We start from the raw sequence: 24,281 nt of genomic DNA, 5'->3' as shown, positions 1-24,281 counted from the left end.
CAGAAATACAGCACAGTTATACATGAGGCTCTCTCATCTGTGTTTGATATGTCAAAAGCTATTTGGGGGGGAGGCTACTCAGTCCTAAAGGCGTTCAGCTTTTTAAAAAATTCTGTTTCTTGTTCTTATTTTAAAGGATTTGTTTGTATATAAAGGAAAAATAGAATAAAAATGCCCATGTGTGTTTCAGATCGCATCGAGAAGCATTCCACAATGCCAGACTCACCTGTGGATGTGAAGACACAATCCAGGCTGACGCCTCCAACAATGCCACCTCCTCCCACTACCCAAGGAGCCCCAAGAACCAGTTCTTTCACACCCACAACGTGTAATTATACTTTTGCTCTGTAAATTCTTCTGCATATAAAGGTTAAATGCTTGCTATAGGTAAACAGCAGAAAAGGGTGACAAAGGAAATCTGATTGATTATTATGTGCTAAGGCATTTGAATGAAACCAAGGTGAGAAAGGATCAGTCATAAATGTGATATATTAATGGTATTAAGCTCAGAAATTGGGTTACTCTGATAGATTCTGTGCACTTTAAAGGAACTATGGTGGTTATCTTCCTCTTGCTCTGTTGCCTCAAAGTTTAATCCTTCGGTTATTGGGGAAACTGTGAAAACTTCAATCAGGCCAAACTTTACAGTAGCAGAGCCTTCATTATTGTTGTTTTTGGATAGCTACCTGATACGTATCTCTTATGAGGGGGAGGAGAAGGTTGCTGCTTAAAAATAATTAGATCAGCCTTATCCACCCATATATCATTTTTCTTCTTTGCTTGTTTGAAATCCAGCATGTGGGTAATCAAAACTGCACTGTTGAATCCTCACCTTTGCCTTCTGGGTCTGTCTCCATTCACCAAACTTTGGGGGTAGAGGCTGAATAACAATTGTGTATGATTTTTAAAACTGCAAAGAAGAGAGTTTTAGTTGTTTATTTAAAAATGTATGTGCTATGCTTTCTCCTAAGTGGGTCTCAGGGTGGTCTACAATCCAATAGAAATCCAGTCAAAATAGTAAAAATACTCTAGTTCCAGACTCAGTATCCACAAAAATAAAACCAACTGGTTGAGCTCCAGCTATGGCTAACAACTGCCTAAACTGCTGTATTGTAACTAATGCAGAAAATGTTGAACTCTCTAGATAACCAGTTTAGCTAACCAGTTACCTTCTACTGCTTCGAATTCTCTTGCATTGTGTGGTCTGCTCACATGGTAGGTCTTATGTCTGAGTACTTATGTCACCTTGGAGTACAGTGGATGTGGAGTCAAAGGATTTTTTCATGGTCATTACACATTGGCATCTTGAGAACAGATCTTTAGTTTGTGGTAAAGATTGAAGAAAGCATTTATACTACAAAAAAGTTCAGTTTCCCTAATAAATCCAGTTTATATAGCCTTAGACCTTCGGAATTCTGGGACAGGGTGGTTGGTGCAACCACAAAGTGGCTGCTGCAGGAGGCAGTGTCAACCACAAAATGGCTGCCACAGCTAGGGTTGCCATTTGCCCATTGGAGGTGGGGGAGCCCTTGATTTTGTGGGCTCCCACCAAACAGCAGTGTTGCCTGCATCACCTGGAAATGATGTTGGCACGTCGGGGGGTGACGCTCTGGCTTTTGGGCAAAACTCTATCCGATTGATGCCAATTTTACCATAGAGTTTTGCCCAAAATCCAGAGTATCACTCCAAATGTTGCCAACATGCTGACATCACTTCCAGGTGATGCAGGCACTTTGCTTGCAATGTCACTGTTTCGGGGGGAACGGGGGGCGATATCACTTCCCACTCCTGGAACATCACCCCCATCCCCCTACCAGTGGCTGAAAAGGACCTGGCAACCCTAGCTACAGCAGGCAGAGCCAACCACAAAATATCAGGAAGTGAAGCTATGTGTAAGTCTCATAGCAACTTCAACATTTCAGGCAGAAACTCTGTTTAGCCTTTAATCTTCACAGCCAATCAGAAGCCCTAATGGGCAAAAGCCCCACTTGGTTCTGACCACTTTCAAAAAATACTTGGCAAGCACCAAGAAAGGAGTTGATGGGTACCATGTTGGGGACTCCAGCCTCTAGAGCAGGGGTGTCAAACGTAAGGCCCGGGGGGCGGATCCAGCCCATCCAGAGCTCTTATGTGGCCCATGAGCAACTGGTGCAAGGGTGGGAGTTCTGGGGGGGAGTGGGCAAAGCCATTCCATTGTGGCTTCAGCATAGCAGAACAACCTTGTCTGCACAGTTAAGCATCATGGGAACATCTGCCCATTGCTGCACTGCTGGCTCTGCAGTCTGCCTATGTGGGTTTTCCTCTGCACCCCCCCCACCCCAGACCATGGGGCCTTGCCGTGAGGATACTCCAACTCGGAGCCTACCGGCTGCTGTACTTTATACAGTTTCTATCTCCAGTACCTGGCAATATGTTTTAAGGCACACATGGCCTGGCGCAACAAAGTGGCATTTATGTCAGATTCAGCCCTCGTAACAAATGAGTTTGACACCTCTGCTCTAGAGTGACCGGGATTCTATTATGTAGTCCCATTTATTGTCCTAGCAGGTGGAACATGGTTGCCCTATCGTTAGCAGGTTTGTTTCATTCCCTGTTGTTGGAGTATAGTGTGAAAAGGCATATCCATGCACTTGTTCAGATGATTTTTGGCACTGTTGCTTTCAACTAGTGCTTTTGCACTCTATCCTTTGCAAAGAGTTGTATAGAAACATGAGTGAGGTTCCCTACTCAGGAACTGCCTGTTTGCCTACAAATCTTTGCTGGCCTTACTTGGGAATTTGTTGGTTTGGGTGTTACTGACATAAGTTAGTTTTTGCCTACTAGAGCTTGATATCAAAGGAGAATTGTCCAAAGTTTGGAGAAAGAAAGCACTATTGTTTCATTTTAAGTAATGGAAGCTTATGCAGAAAGTTAGAGGGGAAGTTGTCCATTACCCCTAACAGAATTTGAGGGAATGAGTAAAATTTCTTTCCTGTCCATATTATAAATCAATCACAAGAGAACATATTTATTCAAAACAAGAAGATGAAAAGGTACTAATTTTTTTAAACAAGTCGTGATGCTATCTCTAAAACTCTTCTGATACAAGATTAAACTTATTCCATAAATGTAAGCTTATTTAACTTGCTCTGTATTGTTTCCCCCTATTCAGTAACCAATGGCACAAGCCATTCACCAACGGCACTGAATGGGGCTCCCTCACCACCTAATGGCTTTAGTAACGGGCCCTCCTCATCGTCCTCATCCTCTTTGGCCAATCAGCAGTTACCACCAGCTTGTGGAGCTCGGCAGCTGAGCAAACTGAAGAGATTTCTTACAACTTTGCAGCAGTTTGGCAATGACATTTCACCAGAAATTGGGGAGAGGGTGCGTACCCTTGTACTAGGACTTGTGGTAAGTGAAGAAAAGTGAATTGATAGCTGTGGTTCTTTGCTGGCTTGGTTTGACCTTTTCTTGAAATGTCATATTTCATATTTGGGCGCTGCTTATAACTAGCTACAGTGCATTTATGTCATTTGTGTCTCAGATTTTTGGCTGAGAGCTCACAGTTGTGTTGCCCTGCTGAGGGTAGGCTAGATTGAAAAATAGCAACTTGAGAGTGTTAGACTGGCCTACTGAGCTTTTCAACTGAGTTGTAATTTGATTTCAGGTCTTCCATGTTCTAGTCCAAAATTCTAACTAGTTCTTTGCACAAAAAAGATCTTGATGCAGTCACACAGACACACCAAGGTTACTGTGCTTTACTATTGCACACATGCATATTAGTAACACAAATGAAGGGAAAGATCAGGGAGGCTCTGGCAAACTGTACATACTTTAATATCTGAATTAATTTTTAGAAGTTTCTCCTGGTTAAACCAGAATTTGAAGGGATTGGAATGGATGCAGAACAACAACATGGAAGAACAAAAGAGTGGGATGGGAACAGTCCTCTCATCCCAAGCTTGTACACGGCACAGGAGTAGTGTGAGCATGCAGAATTCCAGATCGTTTTGTCGTGTGTGTCCTCCCCCAAGATTCCTTTCTTGTAATCAAAGGCACAGACTCAAGACTGCCAGACATGCATTGTCTTAGAGTAAACCATTATAGTTTTGCCAGCACTAGTAAGGTGTTAATGTTATCTAGCATGAGAAAAGGAGCCTAGTGGTAAAGGATGCTTACAAGGACATAGTATCGCTATTAGTGCCAGCGTTTCCTATACAGTGCACATTTAATGTATTTGGCACTGCAATTAAGGGCATTTTTCTGTATAAATATTTTTAGGTCTCATTTCTCTTGCAAAACATTTCTGTTATTCATTTTACAGATTTTTTCTTTTCATTCGACAGAATTCTACTTTGACAATTGAAGAATTTCATTCCAAACTGCAAGAAGCTACTAACTTCCCACTGCGACCTTTTGTCATCCCATTTTTGAAGGTATTGTACTGATCACTGATCTGGAAACTATTTTAAACTATACTGTTGCTAGGTCACAGATGTGTATTACAGGTTCCCCCCTCCCCCTTTTAAGAGACCTGAGTAGAATGAATCTAGCATTTAAAGGCTTCCTTTCTTAGCTTAAGTGGCTGAGGCTTTGTTGGACTAACTTTTTCTCTACTACTAGGCATGGAACCTGTCAGTTTTCTAACCTTATGTGCAATGCTTTATATACCATTGGTTCTGTTTAAATTCATCAGTCGCTAACATAGGAGTTAACAACTTTGAGCACTCTGCACCATTTTAGATGATGGAGAGTTAGGTGCCAGGCCACTTGTCCAGGAAAAATGGTTCTTGACTGAGGTTCTCAGACTTGGGACTAAATAGAGGATATAGTCAAGGCCCCCTCAAAACACTGGGAATTTTCTCTATCCTACGGGTTGTTAATACATCCAACGGAGCCATCCTCCAACTCTGCCATTGGAGGAAGAGGCACTTAATTTGGAGAAAGGCTTCAGACTTTGTTCAGTGCAGTAGTAGGCTATGTGGTATTGATATCTAAAACCATTGCCATACTTAACACAGTGCAGTGGAACAGCACAGTTTTATCACATATGAGGTGCAAAGATCAGGTCTTGCCTCTGGTCTTTCAGTAGATTAGAGGATTTTCCTGCCACCCACCCACCCCCATCCATGCCTGAGACAGGACAGTTTAGCCAGCCTGTAGGAGTGGTTCATGAAACATTAGCCTTATTCATCTAATTGCCTGGTAATTGGATACTGATCGTTTTACCCAGCATCCTTCATTCCATTCAGCCATATCTGCAGTGTTTCCGCAGCAGACATGCTAATTCTCCTCACCTCAATTGTTGGGTTTACCATCAATTAACAGAGAGACTCAGGACAGTAAAGATCAATTAGGGCTCACTTTGTTACACTTCCTGCAGTTGCATGGTTCTGCCTGGGAAGGACTCAAGTAGGGTTCCCAACACTGCCTAGCAAATGCCAGGAGATTTTGAGGGTTGTGCCTGGGGAGGGTGGAGTTTGGTGAGGATGTGATGTGACTTGTGGGTGGCATTCTAGGAATATCCCCTAATCTCTATGGTAAAGACCATAGAGACTAGAAGATACTCCTACGGTGTTGTTATGGAGCCCATTTATCTCCCATTTCTCAATTTCTTGAGGACAGGATATTAGAGCTGGGGCATTCCCTGCTGGGCGTGGGCATCTGGGAAATCTTGGCTTCCAGTGTGTATTGTTGTGTCTTGAAAACAGATAAGATAAGTCATCTTGTATCATCACAGAAGACTACAGCTGTAGAACAGTTTTTACTGGATAATATCATTGGTTGACAAAGTTCTAGCAACTGTTTTTTTTTAAAAAAAACAACTTTTATTAGGATAATACACATTTCATATATATTAACTTCAACATATATATCCTTTTCTTCTAACTCCCCCCTTTTGTAGGCTTCCAACAGCGTTTCCACCTCCAGCTCAAATCTTGAAAAAACATACCTGTTTCTAATCTCTTATCCTTATGTCTATAGGTAACACATATTCATTTATTTATCATTATATGTCCCCTCCTTTTCTTCTTAAGCAAACTTAATAATTCTCAAAGCAAATCAGATTGTCCTTCACCTCCCAAAAGTTCTAGCAACTGTTCAAGCATTACCTCTAAGGCTCTGAAAGCATGACAGGTAAAGGAGTGACTGGTGAGCTCTCTCTAGCACTACATCTCTTTGCTAGGTACCTGTTGCATTACAATCCATCATGTACACTTGAAAGGCACAGGAGGACAAATAGGTGGCAATCCCCAGAAGGTTACTGCTCATGCTGGTTTTGCTGTAGGCGTTGCTTATTATCTGTGTTTCGCTGGGGGTGCACATGAACACAGGAAGCTGCCTTATACTGAATCAGACCCTTGGTCCATCAAAGTCAGTACTGTCTACTCAAACTGGCAGCAGCTCTCCAGGGTCTCGGGCTGACGTCTTTCACATAATCTCCTACCTAATCCTTTTAACTGGAGATGCCAGGGATTGAACCTAGGACCTTCTGCATGCCAAGCAGATGCTCTGCCAGTGAGCCACAGTGTTCTTTTCTCTGTGCCTGGTTGCCTATAGAAAGCCAGGTGAAGTCAGTAACAATGACTAGTAATGGAGTAGCTGCAATTAGGTGAGTGATTGAAAAGATGATGCCATTTAGGGTACTTCCAGTCTCTTGCCTCACCTCCTATCACCCATCAGTAGTGCTGATGATGTCTACATCTGGGGATGAAGAACATAAAATGAGTCCTGCTGGATCAGGCCAGTGGTCCATCTAGTCCAGAATCTTGTCTCACACTGTGGCCAAACAGTTCATCTGGAGGTCCAACAGTAGGGCATAGAGACTCATCTGTTGATGGAAGTCATGGTAGTATTAAGAGGTATTAAGTATTATGATAGTATTAAGACAGTCAGAGGCATGAATAGTGGGAGTTGTACTGGATTATTTTGTCACTTGCTACTATGTAGCTTCCTTCTGGCCCAGACTCTGATTCTACAACATAAAAGGATTCAGTGGAGTTTAGGCTGCAGTACCTATAGCTGGTATCAAATGACTGATATTCTCCCGCAAAAATAGTTATACTCCCATTGCTTCTTCCAGTGCCAGTGGAAATTCATGACCAGCAGAACCCCTATACGAACCGTCTGTTAAAAAGAGTAGCACTATAACCTTCCTACTTTTATGCAAAGTCTTCAATTTTTCTGTAAACACTCTTTTGCTTGAGGTCTTATAACTGAATGTCCTGCTTTTGTGCCAATAGATTTTTAGGTCTCTAGGACTGAATGATGTAGCCCCAGGCAATGCACAAGGTATAGATAGGGACTCTGGGGCAAGTGATGCTCTGTCATCTTGGTGCTTTGGGGGGGGGGTCAACAGTGGGAGGGCTTCTAATGTCCTGGCCCCACTGGTGGACCTCCTGATGGCACTGGTATTTCTGGCCACTGTGGGATACAGAGTGTTGGACTGGATGGGCCTTTGGCCTGATCCAACATTGGCATCTCTTATGTTCTTATGTTCTATACATAAGATTTCTGTTCCTTAGCTGGGGCCCTTTATACCCTGAGTTGCTGTAGGATTAGTCAGAATCATGTCCTCCTTTGTGGGTATGGGAGCAGAGCTGGAAGAGGTAGAAGACAATCTTTGGGATTCACTGTTGATTTCAAAGGGAGTTTATTTAATTTAGAGCACATGTATATATTAATGGCGTACCAAAGTCTAAGAAAGTTTGGTACTCAAGGATCAATTCAGGCACAGTGTTTAACTTCTGTGGAAGTGTACATGAGGTTCAATAACAGTGAACAACATTAGAACACAATCCTAAAATACGTGTTTATGATAAGTATTTATTCCTGGAGGAAAAGCTTTTTCAATTAGCAAGGCCCTTAGATTGCTGAAACCTTTAATGCTTATATGGCCAGATAAGAGGTAACTGGTTAGTGGTTACAAGTAATACTTCTTAGAAAAATAGCTCTGGTTTAGGAAGTTGTCTTTTCATCCGGCCCTGGAAAACATGGCTCTTGATTAAAGTGTTCTTAAATTAAAATTTGGAGTGCAAGTCAATTTGTAGGATTAAGATAGCATTTTAAAAGCTTTTTAAAAATCTTTGATTGCTTCTTGATAGCAACACACTTCCCTGCTCACCTGTTGACATAGATTCTTCCCTGAGATCTTCAGTCTGAGTTCTGGGAAGCCTTCTGTATCCAACAGTTGGAGGTGTTGGAACTTTTCTGTGTATGTGCAGTAGTTGTTGCTGGTTATCCTGAAGGCTTCAAGAAACACATTAATTCTTGGTTTCCCTTCTACAGATTGGCCCTTCCGAATGATCTGCATAATTTGTTCCTGAAACAAACACTCCTAGGCAGATGATTTTTTAAAAAGAACTTATTCCACTAGCAATTGATATTACTTTGTTTTTTCTTATTTCTATTTTATTGATCACATTCGTCTTCTAATTGAAATGAGGTCTTTCATGCAGTTAAGAATTGTAATGTTTTCCTGGGAAAGCTATACGGCCAATTTTGAATCCAGGGTTTAATTTAGACCACAGCTCAATCCTAGAACTTCTTTTTTAGTGCCAAGGATGAACTCTAGAAGATATAACAATAGTGAATGCCTCCGAATACATGCAGGGAGCTGTGGAGTGCTCACTAAATTATATGTATAGTGTTAAGCAGTTGGAAAAGATGCTATAGTACAATTCAGTTCAGAGTTACTCCAGTCTAATCTCATTGCTTTTTGTGGTGTTAGACTGGAGTAGCTTGATACAGGATTACACTGTAGGTGACCTTACAGCTTTCTCAGTTCTGTTCTTAAAGCTGCAAATTTAACCACAAATACATTTGGATTATAATATTAACATGATTAGTTTGACTATGGTTTGCAACACTGGCCTGCTGGGAATGTGCAAAGCACAGTTTTCAGTGTGTATGTAACATCAAACTCTGGTTCAACTTGAAAGAGGAAAGAAGGATAAGAAATTGTGTTTGAGCAGAGAGTGGCAATAAGGAGGAATTGTGTGGCTGAGAACTCATACTAGGGTTGCCAAGTCTTACCTGCTGCTGGAGCTCCTGGCTTGTTCCTGGAGCATGCGTGCACGCCGAACCCCATCACCCAGAAGTGACGCGACAACGCCGGGCACACTGGGGGAGGGGCCATGACCATCTGAGGGAAAACCATAGAGCTTTCCCTTGGATGACCGTGGCCCCGCCCCCAGCATGCCCGCCCCCAGCATGCCTCCAGCATGCCCGGCGTGATCGTGTCACTTCCAGGTAACGTGCACGTCACATACTTTGGGGGTTGGGTTCCCCCCGGGGCCTGATCCGCCGGCAGCGGGGAACGGGCCTCTGGGGCGGGGGTTTCCCCGCCCCCCGGGGGGACTTGGCAAGCCTAACTCATACCAAACCATAATGTGATGTTACATCTCAACTAGTGTTCCCTCTAAGCTGAGTTATTGTGAGCTAGCTCACATTTTTTTAGCCTCCAGCTCAGGAAGGAGGGCTCCAGAGCAAACTAATAGATGCGGTAGCCAAATCGCTGGCTCACCGCTTTAATGCCAGTCGCTCACAAAGTAGAATGTTTGCTCACAAGACTCCGCAGCTTAGAGGGAACATTGATCTCAACCAAGCCCTACTAAAGTATAAATGTAATGCAGTAAGGTGGCTTTCACTGCATGTTTTCTTCTTTTACCATGAGTTTCTGTTAGGGTTGCCAACCTCCAGGTGGAGCCTTGAATCACAACTGATCTCTACTACAGGCATCAGTTCCCTTGGAGTAAATGGCTGCTTTGGAGGGTGGACTTCATGGCATTATGCCACACAGAGGTCCCTCTGCTCTACAAATTCTTCCTTCTCCCAGGTCCTAACCCCAAATTTCCAGGAATTTCTCCATCCTGGAGTTTCTGTATGCTTTTATATGTTTATAGGTTTCTATATGTTTAAAAAAATTGTATTGTAGGATAACTATTGCCGGAAGCTCACATTCTTACACCAAAATAAGTCATTTAAAAGTTATTACTCATTTTTATTTAATGCCTCCCCCCCCAGCCCCATAGCTAACAACTTTTTGGTGGGGGGGCCCAATGTTTTGCTTGTGGGGCCTGCCATTATATGTCTTTGTGGAGTTGCCACGCCATGCTCATACTTATAAATAAATAATTAATTAATAATAAATACAAGTGTCTTAAAATGGCCAGAGTGATACAGTTTTTAAAAATGTATATTGAATACAGAAGTGGGGAATCAGTGGAAATACACTCCACCCATTCTTACAGAAGTCAAGGTGCTTAGTGCCATATCAGCTTTCCAAATCTAGTTGGAGATGCCCAGAACTGAAATAAGAATCAGGCCAGGTCCCACCACACTAGGCCACATTGAAAACATAAGGAAGGGAGATTCAGTGGAAATACACCCCCCCCATCCAACCCCATTCATACAGAAACCAAAGTGCTTAGTGCCATTAGCTTTCCAGCTGGAGATGCCCAGCAACACAGAACTGGAACAAGAACCAGTCCAGAAACAAGAACAAGGCCAGGCAATACACTAGTCCAGGAGAAGGCCTGGAGAAGGAGGCCTAGCCTACGGCAGGCAGCAGCCACCAGATCTTACCAGCAGCAGACCACCAGCCTGCCCCACAGACACCCACCCCAACAGTACAATAACAACAACAACCACAACAGGAATGTACTAAAAGGAATGACAGGATTGCCCAGTGGAAACAACCAGAGAGGCTTGAAGGCCCATTGAAGATAGTGGGAGCCAGGAATACCAATTGACTTGCATGGGCTTAGGCTTGCCAAGTCCCCCCGGGGGGCGGGGAAAGACCGCCCCAGAGGCCCGTTCCCCGCCGCCAGTGGATCGGACCCTGGGGGGAACTCCACCCCGACGTGCACGTCACCCAGAAGTGACGCAACCACAACAGGCACGCTGGGGGCGGGGCCACGGTCATCTATGGGAAAACTATGGTTTTCCCTCGGATGGTCATGCGTGCCCGCATCACTTCCGGGTGACATGGATGCAGTGCGCGCGCACTCCAGCCGCCAGCCAGGAGTCCCCTGCTGCGGCTTAATTCACACTTGGCAACCCTACATGGGCTCCACTGAAATACATTACAGCACAAGAAGAGTTGCAATGAAAATGTGAAATGGATTTCCCATTAAGGTCTCTGGAATGACAGCCCCTGGGAGTAGCAGAAGTGTTTTGGGACTGAGGGTAGGAGATGTGTTCTGGGACTGGAATGACAGGATCCAGAATGGAATGACAGCCCCTGGGAACAGAATCTGTGCACTTGGACTGGACCTGGCCAATCCTCAATGTTACGACGTCATCACACTGGGGATGTTGTGTGGGACGTTCTGCTTTTGGGTCAGGCAGTATGATTTAAACCCAATTTTACCATACAGTTTGCCCCAAAACCAGAGCGTTCCCTGCATGACATCCCCAACATGATGACATCATTTCTGGGTGACATCATCGCATCGGAGCCATGGCACAATGTCCCTGCTGACCCCTGGAGCGCCACCCAAATCCCCCTGCCAGAGCAGCAAGGAGACCTGGCAACCCTAATTTTAAAACTGCAAATAAATAGGCCGCATTTGGAATATGTGTCCTGTCTTAGCTTTCATTCAGAATTAATCATTAATAAATGGCTTTTCTGGCATGGAATTTATTCTTCAGCTATTATTGAAGGAAAAAAAACCCAAATTTATATTACTAATTTTTGCTCAAGTGATGAAATATACTTAGGACAGATACGGATTGCTCACTGCTATGTAATGTAGTCATAATATTTTTATATAGTTCTTTACTAAAAAGGGGGGGGGGAATCATTCAAAAGAAACTCCCATTTTAGATTAGGCTGTATTTCTTTCATTCGTTTTGGGGGGATTTTTTTAAAGAGGGAGAGATCCTTTTGCTGTGAATGTTATAATCTGAATGTCATCAGGTCCAGGTTGGCAGCTTTAAGAAAGAAACAGAAAAGAAGAAAGAGAAAAAGCTACAAGGGCACTTCCAGACCCTTCTATCAGACCTTCACACCATATGGTTGCCATATCATTTAGTTGGGATCACTGGAATCAAAGATGCAACTCTTTTTTTCTAATTTTAGTGCTTTTCCTCAAAGGAGACATTAATGACAAAAACCATATGGTTGTGGGAACATGGGCCTTAATAAGTGCATTGAAATGCTGCTGTAACAATATGCATTAAAGTCTTGTTTTCATTAAGCTAATGTAACCCGCAGACCCTCGATTCCATTTTGCATTTATGGAGAAACATTTACTGGAAGGATATTAGACACCATTCTAATTACCTAATCTGGCACCAGAATTAGGGCAAACAACATTGCTTTGTATTACCATATTTTTTTTAAATTGGCAGAAGATGTTTATGGAATTGCTAAATTAAACAGAGTACCAAGTGAAAGACTCACGAATTTTGTCATCTGCATATCTACATTTGTAAATGGTCATGTACATGTTTCTCATTACTTACTCTGCTACATAACAAAAAACAAAAACAAAGAGAAAGATGAAACATGTAGAGCTACCTACTGAGCCCCCCCCCAATCCCGATAGGTATCTTCAGTGATCTTCAGTACTTTGTTGTTGTTGTTATTTCTATCAGCAAATACTAATTTAAACCAAATTTTAGTCATTTCCACTGAATAGGGGCCACTAATTCTATGTTAATAAAAGGTTAGAAACCTATAGATAACATCACTCCTGTGCAGAATGTGTTTATATTCTGTTCATCAGGGGGTGGTTGTTTTGTTTTGTTTTAAAGACACATATTAAGCTCACTTCTGGCCTTGAGCCAGAAAGCCCTCTGTCAAAAGACATCTGTGCGCAAGATGTCCAACATGTGATTTCATTTTCCTAAGAGTCATTCAGGAATTTCAGTGCAGTCTTTTGCATATTTACTCAGAAGCAAGTTCCACTGTATTCAGTGGGGCTTACTCTTGTGTAAGCATATATTGGATTGCAGTATTGTTCTCTTGTACAGTCTGAAAACATTGCATTTGAGTTTGTTTGTTGTCCTAATGAAGGAAGCATGCTTGGATACTAATAAGCACACTGAGGGGAGGTAGGCACTTTCCCACAACACATGGGGATCTCTGTTGTTGCCACAAAACAGGGGACACTTACACAACTTGTTAGCCTGAATGGCGCCAGACTGTGGTGTCCTTTGCTGCAACTGCACATTTGCCAGACTGTCAGAAACTTGCATGCTGACTAACAAGGTCACACCACAGGATGACTGCCAAAATGACCATAAAGAGGGAGAAAGGTAGGCACTGCAGTTAATCTGGATTGCTAAAGTTTCATTTGACTTGTGGATGGTCATCTCCTGGACAGAAATATGTATAATGGGGATATCGGTGCTTTTGTTTATATTGTCTAGCTTTATATTGAAATAGAATATATGCCCTGTGTGTGTCTGTTCTTAACAGGCTTTAAGAGACAAAATCACTATTGGTCTTTCCAGATGAAGAGGAAAATGCTGGAAAGTGTGTGTGTTCTTCTTCCATCCTCCTGCTTTAGCCAAAGGAGAGATCTCCATATCCCCAGAGAATCCTGCAATTTTTTTTAAAACTCCCCCTTCCAATGCTTTAACCTATTTATGCCTGAGGCAGTACATAGCAGCTGGAGAGGTGCCAGATGGTCACAGAGGAGATTGTTGTTGTTGAGTGTTGCCAAGCACATTGTAGTTTTGTTTAGCTAAGGAAGCCCTATTTTCAGCTGCCTTGTTTTGGACTGCTCTTTCTGGACGGGAGGGACCCAGTCTTGAGATCGGGGGTGCTACTGAATCAATTTTTTTTTTTGATGCACTAAACCAGTGTTCCAGTCCTGGTACCATGCAAGAATTGCTGGTAGATATATACTGCTACAAATGTTAGGCTTGGACAAAAAAAGGGGGGGGGATAACTGTCACTGAACCATCTGTTTAAAGAAAGCGGAAAAAAATGTTAATCTACTCCATGTGTGTCTGGGCTTGGCTCCTTTTGTTTTGACAGCTTTCTTCCTGGGATGCTCTAAGGATACTTGCTAATGGGAATGTCTGTTGCTTGTCTGCTCTTTCAGGCCAATCTGCCCCTGCTACAGCGGGAGCTCCTGCACTGTGCAAGGCTGGCCAAGCAGAACCCCGCCCAGTACCTCGCTCAACATGAGCAGCTGCTTCTGGATGCCAGCACCACCTCACCTGTTGACTCCTCAGAGCTGCTTCTCGATGTGAACGAAAACGGGAAGAGGCGAACTCCAGACAGGTAAAGGTTTCCGACAGCTTCTTTGATGCTGTAACAAAACAAAATGAAAAGTTCAGCTTTGTAATGTTCACTTTGTCTTACAGGAGACTGTTGTATAATTGTTTGGGTGGTGGGACAGAGAAATTTTTTGTGCTCTCCCATAATACTAGAACTTTCAGGCACTTAATGAACCTGTGGGGTTGTAGATTCGTGATGGACAAAACAGAAGTACTTCTTCACTCAGTCAGTGGATTTCTTTGCCAAAGGACACACTGTCAGCCACTAATTTAGTTGGCTTGCCATAGGGGTAGAGAAATTCGTGATGTATAGGCCAACCACTTAGCCATTAACCCTGTTAACATCTGTGATGGAGGAGGCAACAAAAGGAAGAGGCTTTGGCCTTCATGCCCTGCTTGTAGTCCTGTGGTTGGCCACTATGTGAGAAAGGATCCTGGACTACATGGATTGTTGCTTTGATCTAGCATATCTATTCTTGTGTTTTTGTTCTTGTATTTTTGTTCAAAGACCACTGTCTGCTAATCAAGATCTTCATTAGGGGCTCAGTGAGCTTAAAAGAACTCTTCCTGTATTTAAATGGTGTGCAGTGTGTTGAAGTATTTCTTTGCCTTTCCACTTCATGGGTAGCAAATTTAAAGACAATCTCTAGATTAAGTGCTGCCTTCTATTAAATTAGAACATTGGCCCAGTACAGTCAGTTGTGAGTGGCACTGGGCTCAGGCAAAGATCATCTCAAAATGGCTAAGACTATTTTAACTGATGGTGCCTATTATATTTATCACTGACCTGTGGTCACTTTCCACTCTGTAACTGCTTAGTACACAGGAGATGTTGCTGAACTAATCCCCCACCCTACTCTACGTTTTAGATCCACTTAGTCCATTGGTATAGACACTTTTCTCCACTTCTGGCTCATATGCAGTGTTGTAGGTAGGAAGGTTCTGGAACAAATTCCTATGGGGGAGATAGTAAGGCATGATCAAAGAGAGGGTTGAGCACCTCTGTCCTGCATGTTACTTTCATTGTTAATTTAAGACTTTCCTCTCTGGTTTATTTGTGAATGGGACAGTCTTTATCCCTTCTAGTTTGGCTTTAAAGTAATACACATTGTTTTACTGTTCTGTGGACATTGGGAAATATTAAATTACTAGCAGTAAAGCTCGTTGTGAAAGCAATACAACGGAATCTAGAAAGAGGCTCTGGGGGAGTGCTCTGGCTTTGGGCAAACAGTGTCAATTTGCTGTGGTGACCTCAGCAGGGTATAATGACAGAGTCCACTGTTTTCTCCAGAGGAACTGATCTCTGCTACCTGAAGAGCAGTTGTAATTGTGAGTGATCTGTAGCCCTCACCTGGAGATTGGCAGCAATTGTTACCCAGGACAAAGTGGCTGGTTTGGAGGGTGTAGTCTATGGCATTCTACCTGTCTGAGGTCCCACCCCTCTGCAAACCCCACCCTCTCCAGGCTCCACCCCTCAAATCCCCAGGAATTTGTCAGCATGTAGTTGGCAACCCCATATCCTTCCCAGCTAACCATCAACCTACCATTATCTGCCCCTTTGACTTCAGCTGACTTCTGCCCTCCCTTCTGCAGAGCAGTTGTAATTCTGAGTGCTCTCCAGCCCTCACCTGGAGATTGGCAACAATGGTTCCCTATGTGGGACTGACTGGTTTGGAGGGTGGAGTCTATGGCAGTGTACCTGTCTGAGGTCCCACCCCTCCTCAAACCTCACCCTCTTCAGGCTCCATCCCTCAAATCTCCAGGAATTTCCCATCTAGAGTTGGCAACCCTATCAGGACTGGCCCCAATGTGTTTTCTCCCAAAGGCCAAAGTAGGTGACAGGACCAAGCTTAGTTGCCTACCAACAGGCATTCAGGGGAAACTGATCTCTGTCATCTGGAAATCAATTGTAGCAGTGGGAGGTTCCAGGTCCCACCTGGAGTTTGGCAACCCTAGGGGAAAGTGTGCTGCACAACAGGGGGTTGAAGAGAATGGTTTGATGGGTGCTGGGCCAAGATTGGCAACAATAGTTCCCCAGGAGCAAATAGCTGGGTTGGAGGGTGGAGTCTATGGCACTGTAACCTGTCTGAGGTCCCCATCTCCCCAGGCAGCTTTTAAAACATGATCCTGGGACCTACACACCACCAGACATTCCAACTGCCTTGCGGGGGGGGGGAGTATGAGGTGTGGAATGGAGTGAAGTCCAATCAGCTTCCATATGCAAAAGACCTTGAAGGTTCCATATGCAACTGACATTCCAACTGCCTTGCGGGGAGGGGGGTGAGTTTGAGGTGTGGAATGCAGTGAAGTCCAATCAGCTTCCATATGCAAAAGACCTTGAAACACTGGGCGGGACTGCACAAAGCAGCCAGTCAACCCAGCCAGCGTCTTCTGACTGACAGTTCAAGCGTCCATACACTAAAGGAGTGCATTTTAGAACTTTGGCACCCACTATTCAATTATATATAAGGAGAGATTTTGATCAGTGGAGGAGAAGCTATCCACTCCAACCCAAGGAACTGACTTGAAAACACTTAAGTCTGACCCTGCCAGCGATGAAAATTTGGCTCCTAGCTGTGATATTTTTGCAAGGCTCTTTGCTGACAAAATCTTTTTCATCTATTCCAACTTGGAGTCCAGGCTGAGAGCAGATTTGGTACCTGAGGTGTCAGAAGCACCTACTTGTGCTTTTGTTATGGATAGTTTCAGATTGATCCCACCTATGGATGTTGGCAAGGTCCTTGGGAGTGTGACGACCACCACATGTGCTCTGGACCCATGACCATCCTGGGTTTTACAGTCTTGTTGGGTAAAGGTATTGGAGCCATTAGGGAAACTCATCAATTCCTCCCTGATTGTGGGGGCTCTCCCTAGACCTCAGTAAGAGGCAGTTATTATATCTCTTCATTGGCTAGGGATAAGGTGGCCAATTATAGGCCAGTCTGCAATTTACCTTTCCTAAGGAAAGTGATAAAGTATGTAGTGGTGGAGCAGTTCCAGGTCCTCCTGGATGACACATTTGCCCTTGACCCATTTCAGTCTGGTTTCAGGCCTGGATTTGGTACCAAAATGGCTTCAGTTGCACTGGTGGATGAGCTCCGCTTAAAGTTGAACCAGGGACAGTGTTCCCTATTGATACAGTTTTTGACACAGTTGACTATCCTTATTCATCAGTTTGAATATGGTGTTAAGACCATTGCCCTTCTGTGGTTTCACTCTTTTTTGTCTGACTGGACACACAAGAGTATCTGCTAGAGGTGCAGAATCAACTGGGTGGGATTTGTCTTGCAGAGTGCCACAGGGTTCTATTATTTCATCCATGCTCTTTAAGTATATATGAGGCTGCCAAATGAGATTGTCCAGAGTTTTTGGGTTGGGCATAATCAATATGCAGATGACACTCAGCTCTGTATTTCATTACCCAAACCTCCAGATGTGTCTATTTTGGTTCAGAACCTGTACTTTGAAGCTGTTGTCAGATGGGTAAGGCAGAACAAGCTGAAGCTAAATACAGACAATACAGAGGTAATGCTACTTGGGAAGGCTAATATTCTAGAGGGGTTGAATCCACTTGTCCCAGATGAAGTTGGCTGTTTTAGAGCAGGTTAAGAGCCTAGCAATACTCATGGATCCTGCCTTGCTCTTTGAGAAGGAGGTTGGCAATGTGTCCGGGAGTGCCTTCTGTCAGCTGCATCTGGTTTGGCAACTCTACCCATACCAAGACTCAGCCAACCTGGCCACACTGATCCATGCTTCTGTAATCTCATATTACTACAACAAGCTCTATTTGGGGCTGCCATTGAAGACGACTTGGAAACAACAATTAGTCCAGAATGCAGCAGCCCAACTGTTGTCAGGGGCCAGTCTCTGGGAATGTATGTTACCCATTTTGAAACAGCTATGTTGCCTACCATTCTGTTTCCAAGGTCAATTCAAGGTGTACATTATGAGCTTTAAAGCCTTCTTGATCTGGGATTCACATATTTGAAGGACCGTCTGCTTCCATATGTCCCTGAGTGCCAACTATGGTTGTCAGGCAGCCATCTTTCAGCTATACCACCACCTAGAGTGGCCCATGTGGCTTCAACCAGAACCCAGACCTTTTTTATTGAGGCACCTGCTCTATTGAAAGGGCTTCCTGAAAAGGTAAGGGAAGCCCCATCCGGGAGGTGTCGTGAGGCCTGATTGTTTACCAGGGGTTTTAAGGGCGTTTGAATGGTAGACATCTTTTGAGGGTGGGAGAGATCTGGTTTGCTGTTTTATTCTGGAAATGCCTTTAACTAATGTTGTAGGCAGCCTTGAACCACATGGAAAGGCGTGATATAAATATTTTAATAAATAAATAAGGATTCATTGCAGGCATTTGTGTGGATTTTCAGGGAGAACTGGAATCAGAAAATTATTTCATGCCCTAAATAGAGTTTGATCTGATTTAGCCTGTTCATTTTAACTTATACTTAGTAAACAACTTTTTAAAATGTCATTTTATTTTTTTGTCACAATCGCAACAGATATTTGAACTGAAATAGTACGCAATATGTCATATCACACAATATGACCTATCAAGACAACCAGCATTAATTCTCTTAGATCTATGGCAAGACACATCAGTCCCCCAAATTCGTGAAATATTTGATTCATTAAAAAGTTTAAATGTTATGTTCAAGCAAATTTCCTGTGGAAATTAATTTTACTGGATGAATGCTCAGCACGTAGTCCCCTTGCACTGCTTAAATTTAAGGAGGAAAACTGCTTAACTCTGTCCATTGAAGCTGCCAAGAACTTTGAATAGTGTATTGAAAAATCCCAAGGCTAGGAATTTAATGTATTCCCTTGGAAATAGGAATGGTATGGAACAACTATTGGGTTGTTCCATAATAACTTGAAAATTACACACTTTTTGAGCAAGTGATTTATTTATTTATTTATTTGATTTATAGACTGCTCTCCCCTGTGTGTAGGGTTTAGGATGGTGAACAGCATATTCAATTCATTTACAAATCAGATTAAAACAATTAAAAACAATTAACAAGTTCTGCTTTAACAATGATTCTATTTTATATATGTTTTATTTTGCAGAGCAGGAAAACACAGTGAGCATTATCCGGGCTACTGTTAGTGCAGTACATAGGATAAGAGGATTCCCAAGGCTCAGAAGAGCCTTGTTTGTCTCCAGAATCCCCACCCAACCCACCAGGCCAAATAACTTGTGCTAGATGAGGAGGTGCACACAGGCTTCCCGTTCTCCTTAATCTAGGGCCTCTAGCACTGCCTGCATATGTCTGTATGTGTGTTTATGCATAGAAAGGGAAATTGGGTTGACTGGAATCCTTTGTGCATCAGTGTTGCATCCAAAATAGATTAGGATTTTTAAAAAAATCATAGAAGGATTTCATTTAGTTGACTCAGTATAATGTTATGAATAACTGACTTTTCTGTGCTTCTAATTTTTATTGTCCTTAGTACTAGTAGACATTTGGTGGAGCTGCGGTGGCTCAAGTGGTTAAGACGCTGAACTGCAGGCTGTGGAAGGTCAGTAGGTCAGCAGTTCAAGACCCGGGTGCCGCATGATGGAGTGAGCTCCCATCTCTAGTTCCAGCTCCTGCCTACCTAGCAGTTCGAAAGCAAGAAATTGCAAGTAGATAAATAGGTACCACTTCCGTGGGAAGGTAACAGCGTTCCGTGCGCCTTGGTGATTAGTCATGCCACATGACCACGGAAACGGCTTCGGACAGCGCTGGCTCTTCGGCTTTGAAACGGAGATGAGCACCGCAACCCTAGAGTCGGATTCGACTGGCTTTAGAGCAAGGGAAACCTTTACCTTTACTAGTAGACATTAGTCCTTACTACTACTAGATAATCACCTATTGGCCATAGTTCTGATTTTTGAAACATTGACTTTTGACGGAGTTTCATGAGATTGTCTTGCTTTGGTTAGCAAGCACAAATGAGAAGAAAAGGAAATGATCCAGACATCTGAGAGATGGTTGGTGCATCTGCATGGAATAACTGGAAGAAAAAGTGATTTTGACTGATATAGCAATTATAAATCACTTAACTGTCCCCTTGTAAACATTATTCAACATAGGTGTCTGAATTAGTTGGCCAAGACAGTGGAATCAAAAGACAGTTGTAATCCAATCTGCTATCCAGTTTGGTGTAGTGGTTAAGCGCATGGACTCTAATCTGGGAGGAGGAGAAGAGAAGAAGGATTGGATTTATACCCTGTCTTTTACTTGGGAGTCTCAGAACGGCTTACAGACTCCTTCCCCTTCCCCTCCCCACAACAGGCACCCTGTGAGGTAGGTGAGGCCAAGAGAGCTCTTTCAAGAACAGCTCTGACAGAACTATTGCTTGCCCAAGGTCATCCAGCAGCTGCAAGTGGCGAAGTGGGGAATTAAACCTGGTTTCCCCAGATTAGAGTTCGCACACTGAAACACTACACCAAACTGGCTCTCTGTGGGTTTCATTCCCCACTCCCCCATTTGCCGCTGCTGGATGACCTTGGGCAAGCAATAGTTCTGTCAGAGCTGTTCTTGAAAGAGCTCTCTTGGCCTCACCTACCTCACAGGGTGCCTGTTGTGGGGAGGGGAAGGGAAAGGAGTTTGTAAACCACTCTGAGATTTCGAGTGAAGAGCAGGGTATAAATCCAATCTCCTCCTCTTCTTCTTCTTCTCTTCCTTTTGGGGCAAGGTGATCATGTGGTATGAAGTCAATTATAGTGGTCCATTTCAGTCTAGTTTGAGGTCTGAATTAAGGACACAAAATGTTCTGGTCATGCTAGTGAACTGCCTATGCTGAGGAAGTGTGACTTGGGTCTCTGTAGGGCCTTCCAGTCATTTTCTGGGCTACCTTTCCCATTTGGTAATTAGGGTCACTGCACTTCAGTAGTTCCACTTCATAGTAGAAGGCAGCTTCTAGAAGGCAGAGTTCTGTCCAGTGCAAGTTGATTGTGGGGTTCTTCTGGTCTCAACTTTTTCCTCATGCTTTTTAACTTCTACATGCATCACTACTAGGAAAGGTCATCCAGCACCATTCAGATGACACTCAGTTTCATTTATGGTTTTCACAGAATCCGAGTGGAATGGTGGATACCAAGAGGTAGTAATAGTTTAGAAGAGGATGAACGAACTAAAATCCAATAAAAGCAAGTGAAAGATGTTGAGGGCCTGGTTAGTTAGGAAACTGTTGGTGCCCTCCTAAGCTTACACTAAGTCCATGCTATATAGGATTGCACTCTACTATACTCCCCTAAAAACTTTAGCTACGGCATAGCTCTAGGAATTGGCTTTGGTAGCTGCTGGGCCTGGACTGCTTTTCATTAGCTTTGACTGATATGCTAGCTTTACTCATATATAATGTTTTATTTATTAGAATTACCTACTGCTGTCTTTTAATTAATTCCATTAATTTTGGTTTTCCCCATTACTAAAAGGCCTGGCTGTTGTCATCAATGCACTGGTGACAATGATATTGAATTACTGTCTATGTAGTGCTGCCTTTGACCTTCAGCTGTTGTAAAATGCCTCTGTCCAATTACTGACAGTACAGTTGATGAATCCATTTTACACCTATTTTGAAATATCTGCTTTAATTTGCAATTCATTTCTGGTCTCAATTTGAGGTACTGCTTTTATTCATTAAAGGCTTATGTGGTCCAAGTCCTGACACTGCCACTTACCATGTGAACCCTCGTAATGGTTAAGATCTACTCAAGGCTGTATTCCGTTTTCCATCTCAGATGGAGGCAAGATGGACATCAACAAAAAGAAGAACTGGGGGGTTTGTTGTTGAGGCATTTTTTGTTGAGAATTCCGAAATGCCCTGTCAGAAAATTTATTTGGTGACTTCCTTTTGAAGATACTTGAAAACCTTTCTTTTTATCTTTTTTTTAAATGAGATATTTTTTAAAAATGCTTCTGCTGGCTATAACTTACAAATATTTGGGAGTGAGCTTTGGTCTGGTTTTAATTTCCATAACAACTTTGCATTTTTTTAAATAGACAAGCAGCATTACAGCAGCCTTTTAAGTAAATAAATAAAAGCGGGGGGGGGGAATTATTAAAAGAATATAAATTGTTGATTGGGCCTTTGTGTGTTTCACATTCAGTTCACCCTTCAGTAGAGGCCAGAAAGAAATCTTTGTTTTCTACATAGGCACTTACTAATGTGAGATTTGAGTGCAGCCTAGAAAATTGTACCCATTTACAGAAATATATATTTCTAAATGCGGTTTCTCCATCCTTTTAACATATTCACGTTCTTTTTCTTGCCAGTTTCTACTGTAAGTGAGGTTTTATTGAGCAGCCTGACAGTAGAGTTCTGTGTTTTACTGAATGTTTTCTTGGTGCATATGGCATGACACGGATGAGCAGCCACGGTGAGATTTTGGAGTCTATTAAACTAGCTCATTAAAAAGATCAATCTGTTTCTGTAATAACACTGGGAGCCATCAGTCACTAAAAGAGAGAAGAGTGACACCTGAGGAGACAACACATTTTTGGTAATTGTGCATGGCATGTTGGAAGCAAAATGCTCACTGTATTTTATTATAAATCTATGTATGGTTTTAAATAAGAAAACAATATACATTTGTTCCTTGCTCAGGTTAAAAAAAAGAATCCTCATCTATTGATGCCAGATAAGTCATTGTGTGTATAACGCAGATATAAAGGCCTCTGTGTGTATTGTAGTTCGAGGCCTTCTAGGACTGGCTATGTTTGCAATGTGGGTCATTTGTTTGGTGAGGCATGTATTTTGTGCCACAGAACACATGACCTTCCTCCACTCATTTTTGCAGATATCTCTGTCTTGCTATTATAAAAGCAAGACATGGAGTGTTTATGCTGACTTTCATCAGCAGAGGATAATTTCCCCACCTTCCCCCTTCCTACTGCAGCTGGTTGTGCCCTGAAATGTCGTTAGAAGAGACTCCTGTCCTCCAGGATTTTGTAGAGCAGGGGTGTCGAACTCATTTGTTATGAGGGCTGGATCTGACATAAATGAGACCTTGTTGGGCCTGGCCATGTGTGTCATAAAATGTAATGCCAGGTAGCGGAGATATAAACTTTATAAAAGACACAAACACAAAGGTTTTTTTTACTTAAAATAAAAACATGTTTAAAACATTAGCACTCTTGCAATATCTTGTTTAGGAGCTGCGGTGGCTCAAGTGGTTAAGATGCTGAACTGCAGGCTGTGGAAGGTCAGTAGTTCAGCAGTTCGAGACCCGAGTTGCCGCATGACGGAGTGAGCTACCGTCTCTAGTTCCAGCTCCTGCCAACCTAGCAGTTCGAAAGCAAGAAATTGCAAGTAGATCAAAAGGTACCACTTCGATGGGAAGGTAACAGCGTTCCTTGCGCCTTGGTGTTTAGTCATGCCGGCCACATGACCACGGAAACGTCTTTGGACAGCACTGGCTCTTCGGCTTTGAAACGGAGATGAGCACCGCAACCCTAGAGTTGGACTCGACTGGCTTTTGAGCAAGGGAACCTTTACCTTTAATTAATATCTTGTTAATTTAACAGTGTCTGATAAATGACACTTCTTGCTCTGAATTATTGCATCAAAATGTCTGTGCTGTTGCAATCCTGAGTATGTGTTCAGTTGTGTATCTGTAAGCTGCAAATCTACGATGATGGAGCAGCAGCATAACTGGAAGAAGAAGCAGAAGACAGCCAGTTCCACTGCGGGCCTGATAGAAGCCCTCTGGGGGGCCTGATCTGCCCCCCGGGCCACATGTTTGACACCCCTGTTGTAGAGCATTTTGGTCTACAGTGGGAAGGGCAGGTAAGGAAGTTTTGCTCCATTGACAAAACATCCTTCCATCAGCAGAAATGCTTCATGGGATCCAAACCGTGTATGCTCAGGGCACTGACCTGCAAAAACAGATCTTCTGCTGGTAAAATTTCTAGGTTGTTAATGGCACATTTAAATGTGTCTTCAGTCATATTTGACTACTTATACATAGGCCATTGTGCTCCTATTTTTATTGTCAGTAACAATAAGGTAACTTATTAACTTATTAACCACTTGAGCTGCAGTGGCTCAAGTGGTTAAGA

At 43.0% G+C, this 24,281-nt stretch overlaps 1 protein-coding gene across 1 annotated transcript in view; it reads left to right on the top strand.

Annotated features, from left to right (window-relative positions):
* RUNX1T1 (runt-related transcription factor 1; translocated to, 1 (cyclin D-related)) overlaps window positions 1–24,281 on the top strand; it is a 97,786-nt gene that overhangs the window by 26,326 nt on the left and 47,179 nt on the right. The window contains exons 2-5 of the mRNA XM_015412657.1: window positions 191–328; window positions 3,152–3,393; window positions 4,329–4,418; window positions 14,043–14,224. Coding sequence (XP_015268143.1) covers window positions 191–328; window positions 3,152–3,393; window positions 4,329–4,418; window positions 14,043–14,224 — 652 coding nt within the window. The remainder of the gene's footprint in view (window positions 1–190; window positions 329–3,151; window positions 3,394–4,328; window positions 4,419–14,042; window positions 14,225–24,281) is intronic.

This window comes from Gekko japonicus, unplaced genomic scaffold (assembly GCF_001447785.1).
Source record: "Gekko japonicus isolate JY-2015 unplaced genomic scaffold, Gekko_japonicus_V1.1 scaffold268, whole genome shotgun sequence".
In the NCBI taxonomy this organism is placed as follows: domain Eukaryota; kingdom Metazoa; phylum Chordata; class Lepidosauria; order Squamata; family Gekkonidae; genus Gekko; species Gekko japonicus.
Note: the sequence above shows the minus strand (reverse complement) of the source record. Positions and strands in the feature narration are given on the sequence as shown.